At 37.9% G+C, this 15,496-nt stretch overlaps 1 protein-coding gene across 1 annotated transcript in view; it reads right to left on the bottom strand.

Moving 5' to 3' along the window:
• The window catches only part of USH2A (usherin), a 372,150-nt gene that overhangs the window by 95,681 nt on the left and 260,973 nt on the right, over window positions 1-15,496 (bottom strand). Inside the window, exons 45-47 of the mRNA XM_058801041.1 lie at window positions 14,252-14,454; window positions 12,334-12,446; window positions 5,926-6,124 (exon numbers count right to left, since the gene is read on the bottom strand). Of these exons, the coding sequence (XP_058657024.1) occupies window positions 5,926-6,124; window positions 12,334-12,446; window positions 14,252-14,454 (515 nt within the window). The remainder of the gene's footprint in view (window positions 1-5,925; window positions 6,125-12,333; window positions 12,447-14,251; window positions 14,455-15,496) is intronic.

The following is a 15,496-nucleotide window of genomic DNA, read 5'->3' as shown; positions in this document are numbered from 1 at the left end:
AGCTGTAAATTGTTAAAGAACACTTTTTTGGCAGTCCTCTAGAGATAGTCTCTATTTGCATCAATAGGCAGCCCAAGGATTCTGCAATATCAATCCATAAAAAACCCCAAAACCACTCAAGTAATGCTAAATTTGCATCACAGAAAAAGCAGATGGATTGAAAGTTACAGTGGCAAAAGGTTATTATGAGCTCATCCTCTCACATCTAAATGCAACAGCCCCAACTAGGTGGTGTAATCCTGTACATGGAAGCAGAAGCCCTGGAGTGAACAAATACAGTGCCACCAGCATTTTAGGCAGGTTGGAGATTTCACTCTTGTAAAGAGGGTTGAATGCTCAACATACACTTGGTAACCAGAAGACCTTTACTATCTATGGAGATGATACAAGATGTTCATCCTTAGCTGTCACAGGAGCCTTTAAAAACATCAGCAACTTCACAAAGCAACTCACAAATCAATCCTGTCATTCTCTTCCCACCCAAGCACACAGAGGGACTGTGATGCAGGAGCACAGGGACTGGGAAGGGTTGGGCACAAAGGAAGGCTTATTATGAGAAAGGCCCAGTCAGCCATGACACTGGCACAGAGTATTAGATATCAAATCTGGCAGGCAGGATTACACAATATTGTAACAATTTTTAAAAATACTCCAAACTTATCTAAGCAACTCTCTTCTAATTACAATTGTGTCATCCTTGATCCCTCAGCTTACTGAAGACTTTGCTGAAGGATATTATCTGGCCTTATGGACACATGCCAGTTGAGCTAAGACTGATTTACTCAAATAAACAGATGTGCTAGGCAGCCATGTTTATCCTTCTTGTCAAACGCTTGCTGCCAGGGCCACTTTGTGAAATAGCAATTCACAAAACACTCTCAGGAATTCCTATTAGCTACAGGAGTTCATTAAAAATTTCTGCCTGTGGAGCAAACACCAGAGTAATGATTGACCCATCATGTTCTCATGTGAGAGGGAATATTTTAAATTAGCAAGGCTCATTCTTTTTTTTTTTTTACTTAAATTATCTCTGAATCTTTACAGACACCCTTTTTCAGCTAAGTATACTCACTCAGGCATTTCTTTTCTCAAACTGTTGTTCTCTTTTGGTAATTGATACAGACTTAGATCTAAAATCCATGAGCAGAAATTATTGTTATTCTCTTACAAATCACTATGTATTATCTTCCTAAAATGAGATTCATTTCCTGCTTTCAGGTGTGTTACAACAAGAAGTGTAATATTTTTAAAGGTTCTCTATGCCTGAAAGAACTTGAAAAGAATTTGCACAATATTGGTAACATTAATAGTAAATTTTGCATAAATATTGATGGGATACCCTTCACCAGTGTCAAAATGTGTTATGTTTCACTGCTGACACCTTTGAAGCTAGCTATCAAGCCACTGTTTTACTCCTCCTGTTCTTAAAAAAGAGTCCTGCTGGTGTTTTTAATAAATGGCACATTAATTACAATAGTAAAGGGGTAAACCTGAACTTCCTACTAATGTCAGCTGTGTTTGATTAGTTCATTAACTACAGATTTATACAGCTTGTTGCACTTGAAAATAAAAAGTGCTAAAGCTGTATTAACACCTTCAGTCAGGACCCTTTTAACCACTGATGCTCAGACTCACGATGCAAAGGAAGCAGAGATAATTAGCCCTTATGCCACTCCTTTAATTACATTTTTATTGTACCTGTCTCATTATTTTCAGAGTTCACCTCAGGATGTCACCAAAAACAGATGCACAGTTTGGTAGCTCCATGGTTAATAGAGGAAAGCCTTTCCTATTGATGCTGAGCTTATGCTACCTGATGGGTGAAACTCAGGCAACAGTCCCTTGTTAATTGAAGTACCTCTGCAAACCTCATGGTCATGAGACTTCACATACAGGTAGAGTTATGGATCATATCTTATTGAAAACATCTAGAGAAAGACTGACAATTTTGGCAACTTGGGAATACTCAAGCAGCACAGTTTGTCACTGTAAAAGGTCCACAGGACATCGGGACCCTCCTGGCAGCAGACAAAATTCAGCATCAGAGTTCTTCTGAAAAAATAAACACACAAAAATATTTCTAAATTCTTTCTGTGTTCAAGGAATAAATCCATGCAAGTCTTATTAAACACCAGGGTAAGGATACTAGGAACAACAATGTGTTAGCTTTAGTTAAAGTAACAAAGAATCCTAACATTGAAGCAGAAAACTGGATAACAACTAGAAAGAAGAAGTAGGGATCTGATGCAAAGATTATTTAGGATGGGATGAATGTTTGGTCTTCACTGGTCCTAATATCAGTGCATGTGCCCATGAATGTGCATGGACACATGTCCCTTGCAGTGGAAAGGTCACCTGTCCCCAGGTGGCTCGGAGCGAGCTGGTTTATTTGCAGAGCACAGTCCCAAGCAAAGCCCTTCTAGGCTCCAGCCTGGATCCCAAATGCAGAGCACACACAGCAGTGCAGCCAGGCTGCTCCTCACTGCCTTGCTCACAGAGCTGCACCACATGGCTGGACCCAGCTCAGCCAGGGCTGGATGAAGAGTCCCTGCATCCCACTCTGCTGCACACTGACAATACACCCTGGTATTTATTTTACTGAAGTGGATTAAATTTTGGAGATATCTTATGTAGCTGAATCATAACAAATCCCTCTTTTTCTGCAGTGCCTCACAATAGCAAGCTGATGATGCCAAATGTAATCCATAAATCCTTAAGAAAGATTAATAAATAACCATAAACATATCTTGAAATAATTTTACATAAAAGGCCTGGTTTTCCATCACTTTATACTCATTATTTCAAGAAAATTGTAAGAGGGAAATTAGATCCAGATTTTGTCTTGTAAACAAGGTGCAATAAGTGACTCAAGCAAAAGTGAGAACTGTCACAGACAGCCTTTTGTGAAAATCCTTTTCCTTAGGATTTTTCCTGCTGAAGCTGAGAAGTTTCAGCAACAAGATGTAAACAATAGTTATCTGCTGCTATGGAATGCAACAGGTCCATCTGTGATTGGGCCATCTTGAATGTTTATAATTAATGGCCAATCGAGACAGAACTATCTCGGACAGAGTCCGAGAGAGCTGCCTTTTGTTATCATTCCTTTCTTTTCTATTCTTAGCTTAGCTAGCTTCTGAGGAAACTTTTTCCTTGTATTTCTTTTTAGTATAGTTATAATGTAATATATATATATATATATAAAATAAAATAATAAATCAAGCCTTCTGAACATGGAGTCAACATTCTCGTCTCTCCCTTCACCTGGAAAGCACTGTGACCATCACCACAGAGAACTCCACAACCTATTTGTCTATTTATATACAACTGCCTGCTTTTGCTGACCAGTCTATTATCAAAAAACTTGCTTATTATTCTGGATCTGAATATTACTAAAGCTGCTCAACATTTAATTCTCAGCAGCATCTCTTCACATTTGGCACTACAACGCATGGTGAATAGCTGAGGTTGGATGGGACTTTAGGCAACCTGGTCTAGTGGAAGGTGTGCCTGCCCATGGCAGGGGGTTGGAATGAGATGGTCTTTAAAATCCCTTCCAACCCAAACCATTCTGTGGTTCTGCAAAGTGCTCCTGGCACTGGGATAAGAAGCTTTTGGAACAACTGCACACTTGTCAGTGTTGCCTTTTGTTTCTGTCCAGCAGACTGTCAAATCCAAGGACCACAAACACCAGCAAAAAGCCTGACAGTGACTTCTATAAAAATATGAGAGAGAGCTGCCACTGTCTTATGTTGTCCCTATCACAGACTTGAGTTTAAAAAGCACAAAAGGCACTAAGAGCTCTGTAGATGTCTCTTACAGACATTTTGGATGGCTAGTGTAGATACACATAGCAAACCAGATAAAGCACTGGGAGGGGAATTTTAATCAACTCACCCACAAAAATTACCGCCATGTCATTTCATGTATGAGTGCTTCAGTTTCCTGTGGACTTTCCAGTCATTTATTATATATCCATTGCTTAACAAATAGCACCCACTCCTAACCACAGTCTTGGAGAATACAGAGAGACCATTAGAACAATGTAATGCAAAATTAATTAGAAAAAATTAGAAAGCCAGGGAGCCATAAAAATAAATGAACACTTTCCAAGCTCAAAGTTACCATAAATGTATGAAGACTAGAAAGAAAATGGAGAGGAAAACTTCTAAAACTAATTTAATACAAATTTAATTCATGTACATGCCAAGATGTAGTAAAAGTCTACCATGCCAGAAACCTGAAATAAATAATTTTACCTTTTAGAAAAAAGGGCTGCCCATAATTCTCTTGCAAGATTTCAGAAATACTTATATTTAATATAGTAGTGCTTTCAAGGGAATTCAAAAACTAAAGCCATGTTGGCTGGAATAATTTATATTTTGATTTGAACCCCTCCAATAACTCACTCCCTTAATTACTGTCTTGTCTGACAGGGAATCTTGTGAATACATACTGTTTGCTTTAGTCACAGAACACGTGATGATATCTTTGACAAATAGAGACACTATTTCATGACATTAAATCTTACTTTCAAACTAAGAGCTTTCTACCTCATTTGTCAATAAAAACCATTACAGACTCCTGCTATGCTATTGATCCTACTCCTAAACAGGAACTCATATGAAGATTAACCTGAAAATAGCCATAATTTAAAAATGCCTCTGACAAATCACAATAGATCCCATTCAGAGTTGCTCATCATTGTCATGTAACAGTTACCCACTTGTAGCTGAATCTAATAGATTTTGTCTACTGAAGAATCTGGCCATTAAACATTTAGCCAAGGAATAACTTAAGAGGGGGAAGAAAAAAACCCAGAAAACCACGTTAATAACCACCATTTGCCATGCAGGATCTGAGGAATAATTCCTCACACAAAGAGAAACTTTGCTACATTTTTCAGATTTGCTAGCATTTTTCAAGTTCTGCATACACCTAGAAATTTCCTGTGGCCTTTCAGTGGTCAAGTGCAATGTCTTTATGCTAAAGTTGCCGTATGAGCTACCATGTATTCACAGGGGTTGCCCTGTCCCAGATACAGAATCCAGCACTATCCCTTGTTAAACTTCATAAGGTGGGTGGTTGCCCATCTCTCTTAATTTGTTGAGGTCTCTCTGCAGGGCCTCTCTGCCTTTGAAAGAGTCAACAGCTCTTCCCAATTTGGTGCCAACTGGCCCAAGTAAGATGCAAAAATACATACTGAGATCTATGTGTATCCACCATGGAATTTGTCACAATGGGATTGTGTTGGGGGACTCAAGAGGTGGCACTCCTCAAACTTCATTATCCATGGCTTGTATGATTTACTTGGGAACACCTATACAGCCTGAATTCTTGGGATGAACATCACACTACACACATGAAGCAAAGCTTTCTGAAAGGAAGAAACTTCAGAAGTCTGATGTTGTGAAGTGAGGTGGTGCTTGCAGTGGTTGGGAAACTGAAGTCCCCATACAGACCTGCAACATATTTGAAGGGATTTTGAAACACAGGTTCTGGCTTAGCTTCCTGTGCATTTAACACATTTGCATGTGTTAAAATGACTTCTACCCCCAACCAGCATATTATAAATGAAAACAATTTGGTGATTCACTTCAACACTGCACCAAACCAAAGTGCTAATGAACACATTCATAAATGCTTACCAATTCATTTCTCTTAAAAGGAAAAATAAGGTCAACAAACAAAGACTTTAAAGAATCACTCGTCATCAGCTGACTCACGCACAGCTATCCTCGTAATGAGCTCAAATATCCATAGTTGATTTTGAAGAGCTTCAAGATATCTATCAGAGTCTTGATTTTAAAGCATCAAAAGAAGCAAACCCTCCACTTCCTTTTCTCTGATAACTAGAGGTTTGGTGTACACATCTCTTCCTAAAAATATTATTTTCATTATATAAGTAACTTAAGAATATAGAAGTACCTCCGACTCTGGATGATAACACACTTCTCCACAGATATTTTCATCCTTTTTACATTCTAATGAGATGCACATTCTACTGCTTTTCCTGCTCCTTGGAGTTTTCAACGAAGTACACTTCTGCCACACTTTACGTAGGAGTTCATATCCCAGGATAATGCCATTTGGCTGTCCTGGTGATGCCCAGTTGATTTGAAGGGATCTGCAATAAGAAAATAAACATCTGTTCAACATTTGGATGTATTTATGCCTCTGTAACTACTTACATTAAATGATTAGCAGTTCCTTTTTACACTAGTTCACATCGAGTGAAATATTTTGAAGTTTTCAAAAGTGTTCTGAATAACAAATTCCATAGATCAAAGGTCTGAAAGTTTCTAAAAAGTGTCAATATCTGCTAATACTCCATGAAAACTAATCACACAGACAACCAAAGTCCTTAAATGTTGCTGTTTAAACAACATCTCTTTCCCATTTCTGGAAACTTATGTGTAGCAAACTATCTAGCATTTTACTCTTTTCATTTCATAACTCCTTTCCCTCTGTGCCTTCGCCAGTGCAGCTAACTCACACTGTGCTCAGCCATCACTTAGAATAGGCTTGTCTTAATCTTGCCTTTCCCTTGTCTAAAAAAAAAATAAAAATAAAAGGATATTGTTTTGAGATGTATTCTTCCGTGTAGAATTAAAACTTATTACAGCATCAGTAAGCACTGGTTCCCTTCTGTACTTAAATCTTTTGACTGACATCAAATTAAAAGTAAAAAATGGAATTGTTTATCACGACTAAGACTCAAGACTTCTGACTGAGTGCAAAAGTATCACTGCAGCAGCCTGCAAAGACTGTCTGTAAAACAAAACCCTGTAGCTGATTCCAGGTTGGATATCAGACCATCATCAGTTATAGGAACAAAATCTCTTAAGGGCTATTAGATCATGCTCAGCTGCAGCATGACTCTCACTACTACAAATGTGTAGATATTTCCTCAAGAAACTCACTTAGGATTATGATAAATTAAAAAAAAAAAAAAAGAAAAGGGACTTTTGAAACAAAAATACAATTTTCCCACTGATATTTCAAACGAGCACTTCATTTCTTGTATAATCACAGTGGAGTCTTGCATAAGACACAAATTTCTTTCACTGGGACTCTTTGGGTAGGGAGAAGGAGATCCCAATTCTACATGTAGATGAATAGGAGGACTGACAATACGGCATAGTTAGGCTCCAAGTACCTCTTTTTAATCTCCATGTCCCAATTACACAGTCACTGTCAGAATGCCAGTGACATCAGAAATTAGCATTAATTAAATAATTAATTAATAAAGTGAAAATGCTACAGTGAAACAGCAGCTGCTGAGATAAACTTTGACATCTTAACAGAATAAAAATAAGTGAACTATTATTTCACTTGCTTGAGGTATAAACAGAGGAACGTGGCTTGTAGAGTTGCCATTATCATTCCAAGGTCTTCATCTGAATCATAGATTTAATTCCATATTCCATCCATTGCTATTTTGTATTCTCTACCTATTCTACCACGCACGCATGATCACATACACAAATGCACTCATCCACATTTATACAGTGTTACACTTAAAAACAGAAAAGCAGGAAAATATAGTGTATAAACTTCAGGAAAAAATGGTAAAAAGAAAAGGAAAAGAAGGGCAGTACTTTAACCTTTATAAATGCCATTGTAACTCTCTCCTGGTCTTTGCACAGAATAGACCACAGGAGCAAAGAAAGCATTCCCAGTCTTAATTTTGAATGATTTGCTTTCTGCAAGTTTCGTTCAGACCCTCATGAGCATATTTTCAGAGTATTGTGCCAGTTTTTTGCAGTTTTTCAAATCATAATTGTCTCAAACATAATTTAAAATCAGGCCCAAGTATTAACACAATAAGTTAAACATTTTGCCTTTTCTGCAGAGCTCAGTAGGTATTTCCTTCCTTTAACAAGAAATCACTTTATTATTATTTGATAGCTACACAACTGGAGTGGACATAGCCTGATATAAAGAAAAACTGCAGCTGAACAAGGAAATTGTGTGGAAGGGGAATTCACTGACCAGTGGCAACGAGGTAAAGCTCAGCATGACCTTCCAGAACATACACAAGCAGCCTCTTTCACAATTTTATGGGTGTTTCAGTTATGTCTACACCTTCTGATGCTTGCCACCCATGGCAAAGCGTGGCAATGCAGCAAGAGCAGGGCACAGCTCAGTTTAAAAAATAACAGCAGGGTTTTCGTGGTACTGCAGAGGCTTTTTTGACATCCCCCATCTGAAGGCTGAGCTGAAAATCTTCCTGAGCAGGTGCAGATTTAATGGGACACTATGGGCGCGTCAGTGCGCCGGCAGCTGTGTCGCGCGCGGTGTGTCTGACACAGCTGCAGGAACGCGGGCACAGAGCCTGCCTGGCCTCTCCTGCCACCCAGCCACTCCCTCTGGGATACCCTGGAGCTGTGCCTTCCCCGGGAAGCGTCCACAGCCTGGCCTGCAGAAGCAGACTCACAAATTGCAGGCATAGACAAAAACGTGCAGCACCCCAGAGGAGGGTATAGCCCCTCTCTGCCCAGACAAAACTCCAAGTGTCTGCCATTTATGGGAGCTCCTATGCTGGATGAGTCCCACTGCTGCCACTGAGGGGAAAATACTGACACAGGCACGACAGCCTAGCCAGGTTCACAGAAACAATCTGCTTCAGATTACAAATCCACTAAAGCACTTTCAGGAGATAAAGAACAATTGCAAACTGATCCAGGAAAGTGTATTTGCTTTTGTGAAGGAGAGCAAAGTAAATTTGGCTCAAGAATGTAAAGACAATTATTTTTGACATTTTCAGGTAGAATTCATTTTTAATCCATGAAAAATAGCAATATTTTTTAATTCTGATAATGCTTCAGATGTATTTTCATAAAACAAACTTTGGAAATAAACTTCTGGGGTTTCCCTGCTTCATCACCAGCTCCAAGAGCCCATAAGGCAGAAAAGGACTCCTGATTTTTATTTTTTTTACTCAATACAGTAGTAAAGGTTTAACAATGACGTTTTAAGATATATCAAAGCTTCACTTCAGAATCTTGATAATGAATGTTCCATTACTCTCATCACATGCAGGAGTCAAATTCAAAAAATCAAAGATTTAATGACTTTACTTTTTAGGAGCTGGAAGTAAAAAAAAAAAACCACAAGATTCACTTGACAGGCTTAAGATAGGGGACACTGCTATTATTAATGACTAGTGGGTAAAATATTTCCCTCATCAGGAGATCACACATACTGAGCAACTGCTGCAGCACTATTGCACAGGAGTTAAGTACCTGCTGCATGGTGGATGCAGGGCTGACAGAATTAGAAAAGGCAGTATGGCACAGTCCAGACACTCTGATAAATGGCATCACACCTCTCCTGTTGCCACAAACTTCCCGGAGAAACCTTTCAGTACTTTGTGTTCCCCATGACTGGAGTAGGGAGGGCAATCAGGTGTCTTCTGGCTCTCTGAACATCATCCCTGTATGGAAAATCAGACTCCCTGATCTTTAGTTCCCAATATTCCCTTGCTGAAATCTGCACTACATTTTCTCACCTTCCATTTGTCCAGCAATGACAAAGGCTTTTTAACATGACACAGCAGTTTGACACTTTCATATTTGATTTCCTTTAGAACTCATGAGCAAATACCATAATCCCAAGAATTTGTTGCTATGTTTTATCCACTTTTTCAATTTATCCATTTTTGTTTTGTTCATTTTTTAAAAAATCTTTTTCACTATTGTGTTCATTTGAAATAATTCCTCCTCCTCATTCACCCACAAACAGCAACAGCTACAGCAACCTTCTAAAGTGCCATGACATTGAATACCAAGTCAAAGAATTCACCCGACTTTCCTCTCATGGTCTTATCCTCTTTGAGCTTTCCATCACGCCCTGACCAGGGTTTCTGGTTCTCCCCAGGATACTTAAAGGGCCCTCTACTCAAAAAACTGTGAGGGATTTTCCCTAGATTGCCTAGATTATGCCATGGTGTTTTCTGAGCCATCAACCTTTGAATTAGGCATGCGACAGAACTGCTGTATTACAAGGAAAAAGAGAAAGAAGAGTGTTTTAAAGTGGAATGAACTACTTTCCAACACACCATGAGAATTAAATCCACTACCCAAACTATCAGTCAGTATCCACATGCATTCAGTACTCAGAAAACTTTCTAAACTGTGCAATAAAATACAATACTTGTCTACAGAGTCAGACCCTGAGGTCCTAATTAAAAACAAAACAAACCAAAAGTGTATCTGATTTCAGTGGCATTTGTTTCTACCTAAACATGGTCAATGCAATCTCTCCCCCTAAAAAACCCTAAATGCAGACAAGAAACACAGCAAAGCAGAACCTGACTTAGGACTCCAGGATTGGGTGCCACACTGCTTTCTATTTGAAGTTTGGCATTATAAAATAATTATATCAGGACTGTGACCTTTTGTGCCAAGTTTCAGCCTGAAGCTGAGTTATTAAGTGTACGGGGTGGAAAAGTAAGGTATTTATAATGGCTCTGGTGGTATAACCTTCATTAGAACACTTTGGATGGAGCTGCTATCAGAAAGACTTCTAAGTTGGTGGTGAAATTATAATTTCTGTCATGTAACACCTTGAGGCAAATTTTAAAACAATTATTTGTGAATGCCACCTTTAAAGACATTATCCTACAGCATGTTCATCAATAATACAGCCCCCCAAACTGATTCAGAAGAGGGGAAAACGTCATGATTCCAATTAAAGACAATAAACTGCACAGGCTTTATTGTATCTCAGATATCCCATGAGTCTATACTCTAGAAATGCCTTTTTTCCCTCTCTGATGACAGATACGTATTAAAATGTCCTCTTGTCCACATAAACTGGGGGGTTTTTGCCCAAGCTTTTTCTTTTACAAGGGATAAACAAGCAAAATTCATATTCAGCCCAGCACCTGCCAAGGCTGTCAGCTGTAGTGTTTGTCATATTTCAATCAAAGCTGAAGCCAGCCAGTCATTTTTATACTGCACAATCCCTACATACTCGAGGAGCAGAATTAATGAATTAGCTATTGATTAAATTCCACTCTAGCAAATCCACCGTGGCAAATAAATGAACTACCCGGGGCACATGTAGGCCACGGCCAGACATGTCCGGGCAATCGATCAGTAGTTAGTATTCTTTTGGGATATAAGAACAGCTGATGATAATATGACATGTAGGAAAAGGCAGTGTAGAAACAGTCTGTTTCTGGCTGAGCAGATTATAAAGTAGGAAGGCATTTTTGATCCTTTTGCATTCATGTGTTCTGACATATTTAGTCTATATATAATAGCAGAAACATGCATAAGTGTTTGCAGTACAGACAATACAGACAAAGGCACACATAAGTTAAAGCCAAGGGCAAAAGATGAGATCCTGAATTGGGTTCTTCTCATCAAACAAGCTTTGACTGTATCTATATGTGTGACAGAAAAATAGCAAGCTTAATTTCACCCTTACACAGAAACAAATGCTCAATTCAAGCAAAGCATACAAACAGCAAACAAGAAGCTGAAGTCCTTAAGAGACTGGAGTAGCAACTCCATTCTGTTGGCAATTTCTGAAGGCTCAGATGTTAGATACTAGTTATTTTCAAAAGATTTGTTTTTCTTTTGATGACAGAAATGCTGCTAATAAGCATACTCCACCAGAAGAGCAAAATAACAGGAACAATAACACAAACACAGGAGGTTAACTGCTTTACTGTTGGGGTAATTTTGAAAAATGTGTTTGCAAGTTGAGTTTTATTTTGTCTTTGGAAGATATTAACTCCCAAAGAATCACTGTATAAGCTACTATTTGGCTGCTTCTAAGGACTGCAACTTTGATGCTCCCCTTACAATTGAGAAGTTTGCCCATGCCTGTGGGTGTAGTGGACAGGCAGTTTGCAAACAGTGGTTCAAGGAGACATAGATATGCATGCCTTTTCCGATAACTTACTAATTCTTGCTGCTGTGATAGGTGACTTTTTTTTACCCAGAATTATTCTAAGTTTCCATTATCAGCATCGCATTGCTCCCTGAACATTAATCTTCCTCTTCTTAACTGACAGCAGAATGTGATAATTTTCATTCCACTACACTTCTTCTCCTAACTATTCCACTAATGCCTTATTTATTATCACAGCACAGTGATACCCAAATGGGTATGTACAATCAACCAAGGGTGAGACTTCTTTGATTGATCTTTCAGTGAAAAAGCTCCAAGACCAAAGATAACAACCACTAAAAACCTTTTCAAAGTGCATACTAATTCTTTCATGCACCTCATTCAGTTTTGAGAAGATAACTTTACATTCTGGTCCCCATTCTCACTACAAATGTCCCTGATACATGAAAGCCACCTATAGCACAGTACCTTGAGCCAATTATGTGAATAATGGGTGCTGACAGCTGCTTTGGCTCATCTTCCACAGTGGTGATCTGGGTCCCATTGCTCCTCACGCAGGCGTACACCGTGCAGGCTTCAATCTGGTGGAGAGGAACAGGATGTTCACATATTCAGCTGCAGAAATTTTTCAGCTCCACTACTTGTTTAGACTTTCTCTTCACCCACGATACAATTCTTTTCTGTTTAAGAGATTCCATACAGCCACGAAAATACTGCAGCTTTGAGATAAGTATATCTGCCAAAGATTTACTGCACTGTATCACATTTTCCCACACCGTTTTCAAAAGAAGGGTACATGCAGCCCTCTGGCATTAATTGCTGTTTGCTATTAAATTATCACCAAAAGAGTTGCAGTGAACTTGTTTGTCTGCATGTACATGTAGACCCCAGTATGCAATACTGAAAAAAATGTGCTTTCACTTGAGGCCTTCAGTAATCTTTCTATTCCTACTATATATTCTGATATAAAAATAAAAATCTTTTTCCTTAGTGTGTTCTATTCCTTCATGTCTATTTTGTAAATTAAAAGTAAGAAATGCAAATAGAAATTATACAATTTTTTATGAAAACATGTCACAGAAATAAATTTATATTCCTTCAATTCTTGGGATTAAACTAAGAAAAGTGAAATAGTTATTGAAGGATCATAACATTGTTTCTGTATTGTCAACAGGGAACTTACTTCAAATAAAAAAAGCATGAAAATGAAAAATAATGCAGTAAGATTACCAGTGAGATGCACATGCATCCAAGATAATATTGTTTGCAGGAAAAGAAGAAAAAGAATCAAAAGGAAAAAAAAAGTAAAGGCATCTTATTTTGGTTTTACCAATCACATTGATGCAGATATAAATACTAGCACAGCAGAAAAGAATAATTAACATCTCAAGCAACAGAAGGTGGCCATGGTAAATTAATATAGAGGGTCTATAAGTGAGGCAGTACACTGAATTTGCATTGTTATTGAGAAAAGACAAATGTGTTTCCAAGTGGCATTCAGAAAGTCATATGTGTATTCATGGATGGAGGTTTGCTGCTTCAGAGGGGCTGGAACATGGAAATCTGTTACAGTATGCCTGTTACTGTGATGTTTATTTATGGCATGGAGTAACTGGCTGCAAATTTTCAGAATTAAGTACACATAGTACTACTAAGTTTATCCCATATATAATAATGTAAACCAAACCTTCATGAAATAGACAGGAATAGTTACAATTAAGTGTCAAAATCCATTTCTTGAAGAGATTATTACAAAGTCAGGACAGGGAGATTTATTTTTTTATTATTTTTATTATTATGTTTCTGCCCACAGTATTTTGCCTTTCACTAGATATGTGACTAGTAAGGCAAAGAGAGAGAAAGGGAAAAGCAAAGAAAAAATGGTGCACATATTAGGACCATAAAAAGTACTGTGATGATTTCAGAGATCAGCTCTGCTGCCTCCTCAAAACGATAAGGAAAAAAAAATTGATAATGGGGTGTCAAATGCAACATCATTATTTCACTGTAAAGTTATATCATGCATGCCTGATGTTTCTTAAATAATTGCAATTTTTTTTTAATGAGTAGGAGTAGAATCTTTGCCTCTTGGTAATATATGTTGGAGCTTTGCTAATGCTGAAGCACAGAGTGTTTAAGGGAAAGTAAATGGAGTTTTGACACTTTGAAAAAGGAGATAATGGAAATTTGTGATGAAAAGTGTACACAAACCAAAATATGCTAAAAATAAATATATTCCTTGTATGGATATGCACGCAAGCATCAGTGCAAACACATGTCCACGTGTATAAAGAAATTTACAGAACAATATTTTTCTTGGAAATCCAAGTAGAATTAAATAAGTAAAATTAAAGTATGTCACACAACCTAGAAAATACATTCTAACCTGAATATCATACACGGTGAAGGGAGACAAATCTGCCAGAAGAAAGGATCCTGGCTCGCTCATTCCAGTCTTGTACTGCTGGTTATTTACATAGACAGAGTAGCCTGTGACAACACCGTTCGGGTTTGAAGGCGATGTCCAGATGACATGTACAGCTGTACTGTTGATGATGACAACCTCTGGAGGGAACATGCCCTCAGGCTCTAGAAATAAAGGAAGAAACTGAATAAACTCCAGCTGTCTCTGCAAAAGCACTTGTTTAACCAAATGCAGATTAGTATTTAGGTTTAGCAAAGGGTTCACTGCTTATCTGCTTTCCTCTGATGAAGTTATCACAGTCTGTAGTCTTCTGTAAATTGGCTGATTATACTCTCAGTTAGAAATCATGAGAGCTGATGGTAAAATGCTTTATACCAGCAGCACAGTGTCAATCATCAGTAGTATGTGGCCAATGAGATATGGTGATAAATTACTCACACATCTGCACTGTCAACGTGTGTCAACATGCAAATATTATTTTTATGTCTCCTCAATCTTAATTCTTCAAAAAAGAAGAAAAAAAAAAGAAGAATAGAGCATTTTGCTTTTAAAGCAAAACCTGAGACCAAAATACCTTATGTCTGATGGGACGTGACAATATCAGCCTTATAGATGAAGCAATATGCAATATTGCCATTATGTAAATGGTTTCAAATGTTGATTACTCTAGGTAATGATGAAGTCTAACACTTATTAAAAAAAAAAAAGAAAAAAACCAACACCTTCCTTAGCGTTAACTTACATAATTATCTAAGCATGTCAGAAATAACTATGCAAAGGACTATTTTTATCATAAGAAACAATCTTTACCAGTTGAAAAATTGCCCTTACCATCAATGCTATTTTATAAACAAAAGGTGCTGACCTTTGGCATGAGAAAGGAAATGGAATCCTCCCTTAAAGTGCTTTGCTAATGACCTGGAACACTTGCTTCTGAGGTAATGATATTATAATGTTTATAATGAGACTTTATAAAGCAAAAAGATTAGAAAGACCATTCTAAACACATTTCAGATGCATAATTTTTTTATTATTATTTTATCCTCAACCTCCACCCCCAGCTCTGCACTTGCCCACTGACATAGAAACGACTCATAAAGAATTTTCTTAGAAGCTGAACTTGCACCCAGAGTTTCTAGTGACTCAGGAAAGGCCTTATGTACATCTGTCATGTCAAAAGCATGTCGCTTCACAGAGCAAATCTTT

The sequence above is a fragment of the Ammospiza caudacuta genome, chromosome 3 (genome assembly GCF_027887145.1).
Source record: "Ammospiza caudacuta isolate bAmmCau1 chromosome 3, bAmmCau1.pri, whole genome shotgun sequence".
NCBI lineage: Eukaryota > Metazoa > Chordata > Aves > Passeriformes > Passerellidae > Ammospiza > Ammospiza caudacuta.
Note: the sequence above shows the minus strand (reverse complement) of the source record. Positions and strands in the feature narration are given on the sequence as shown.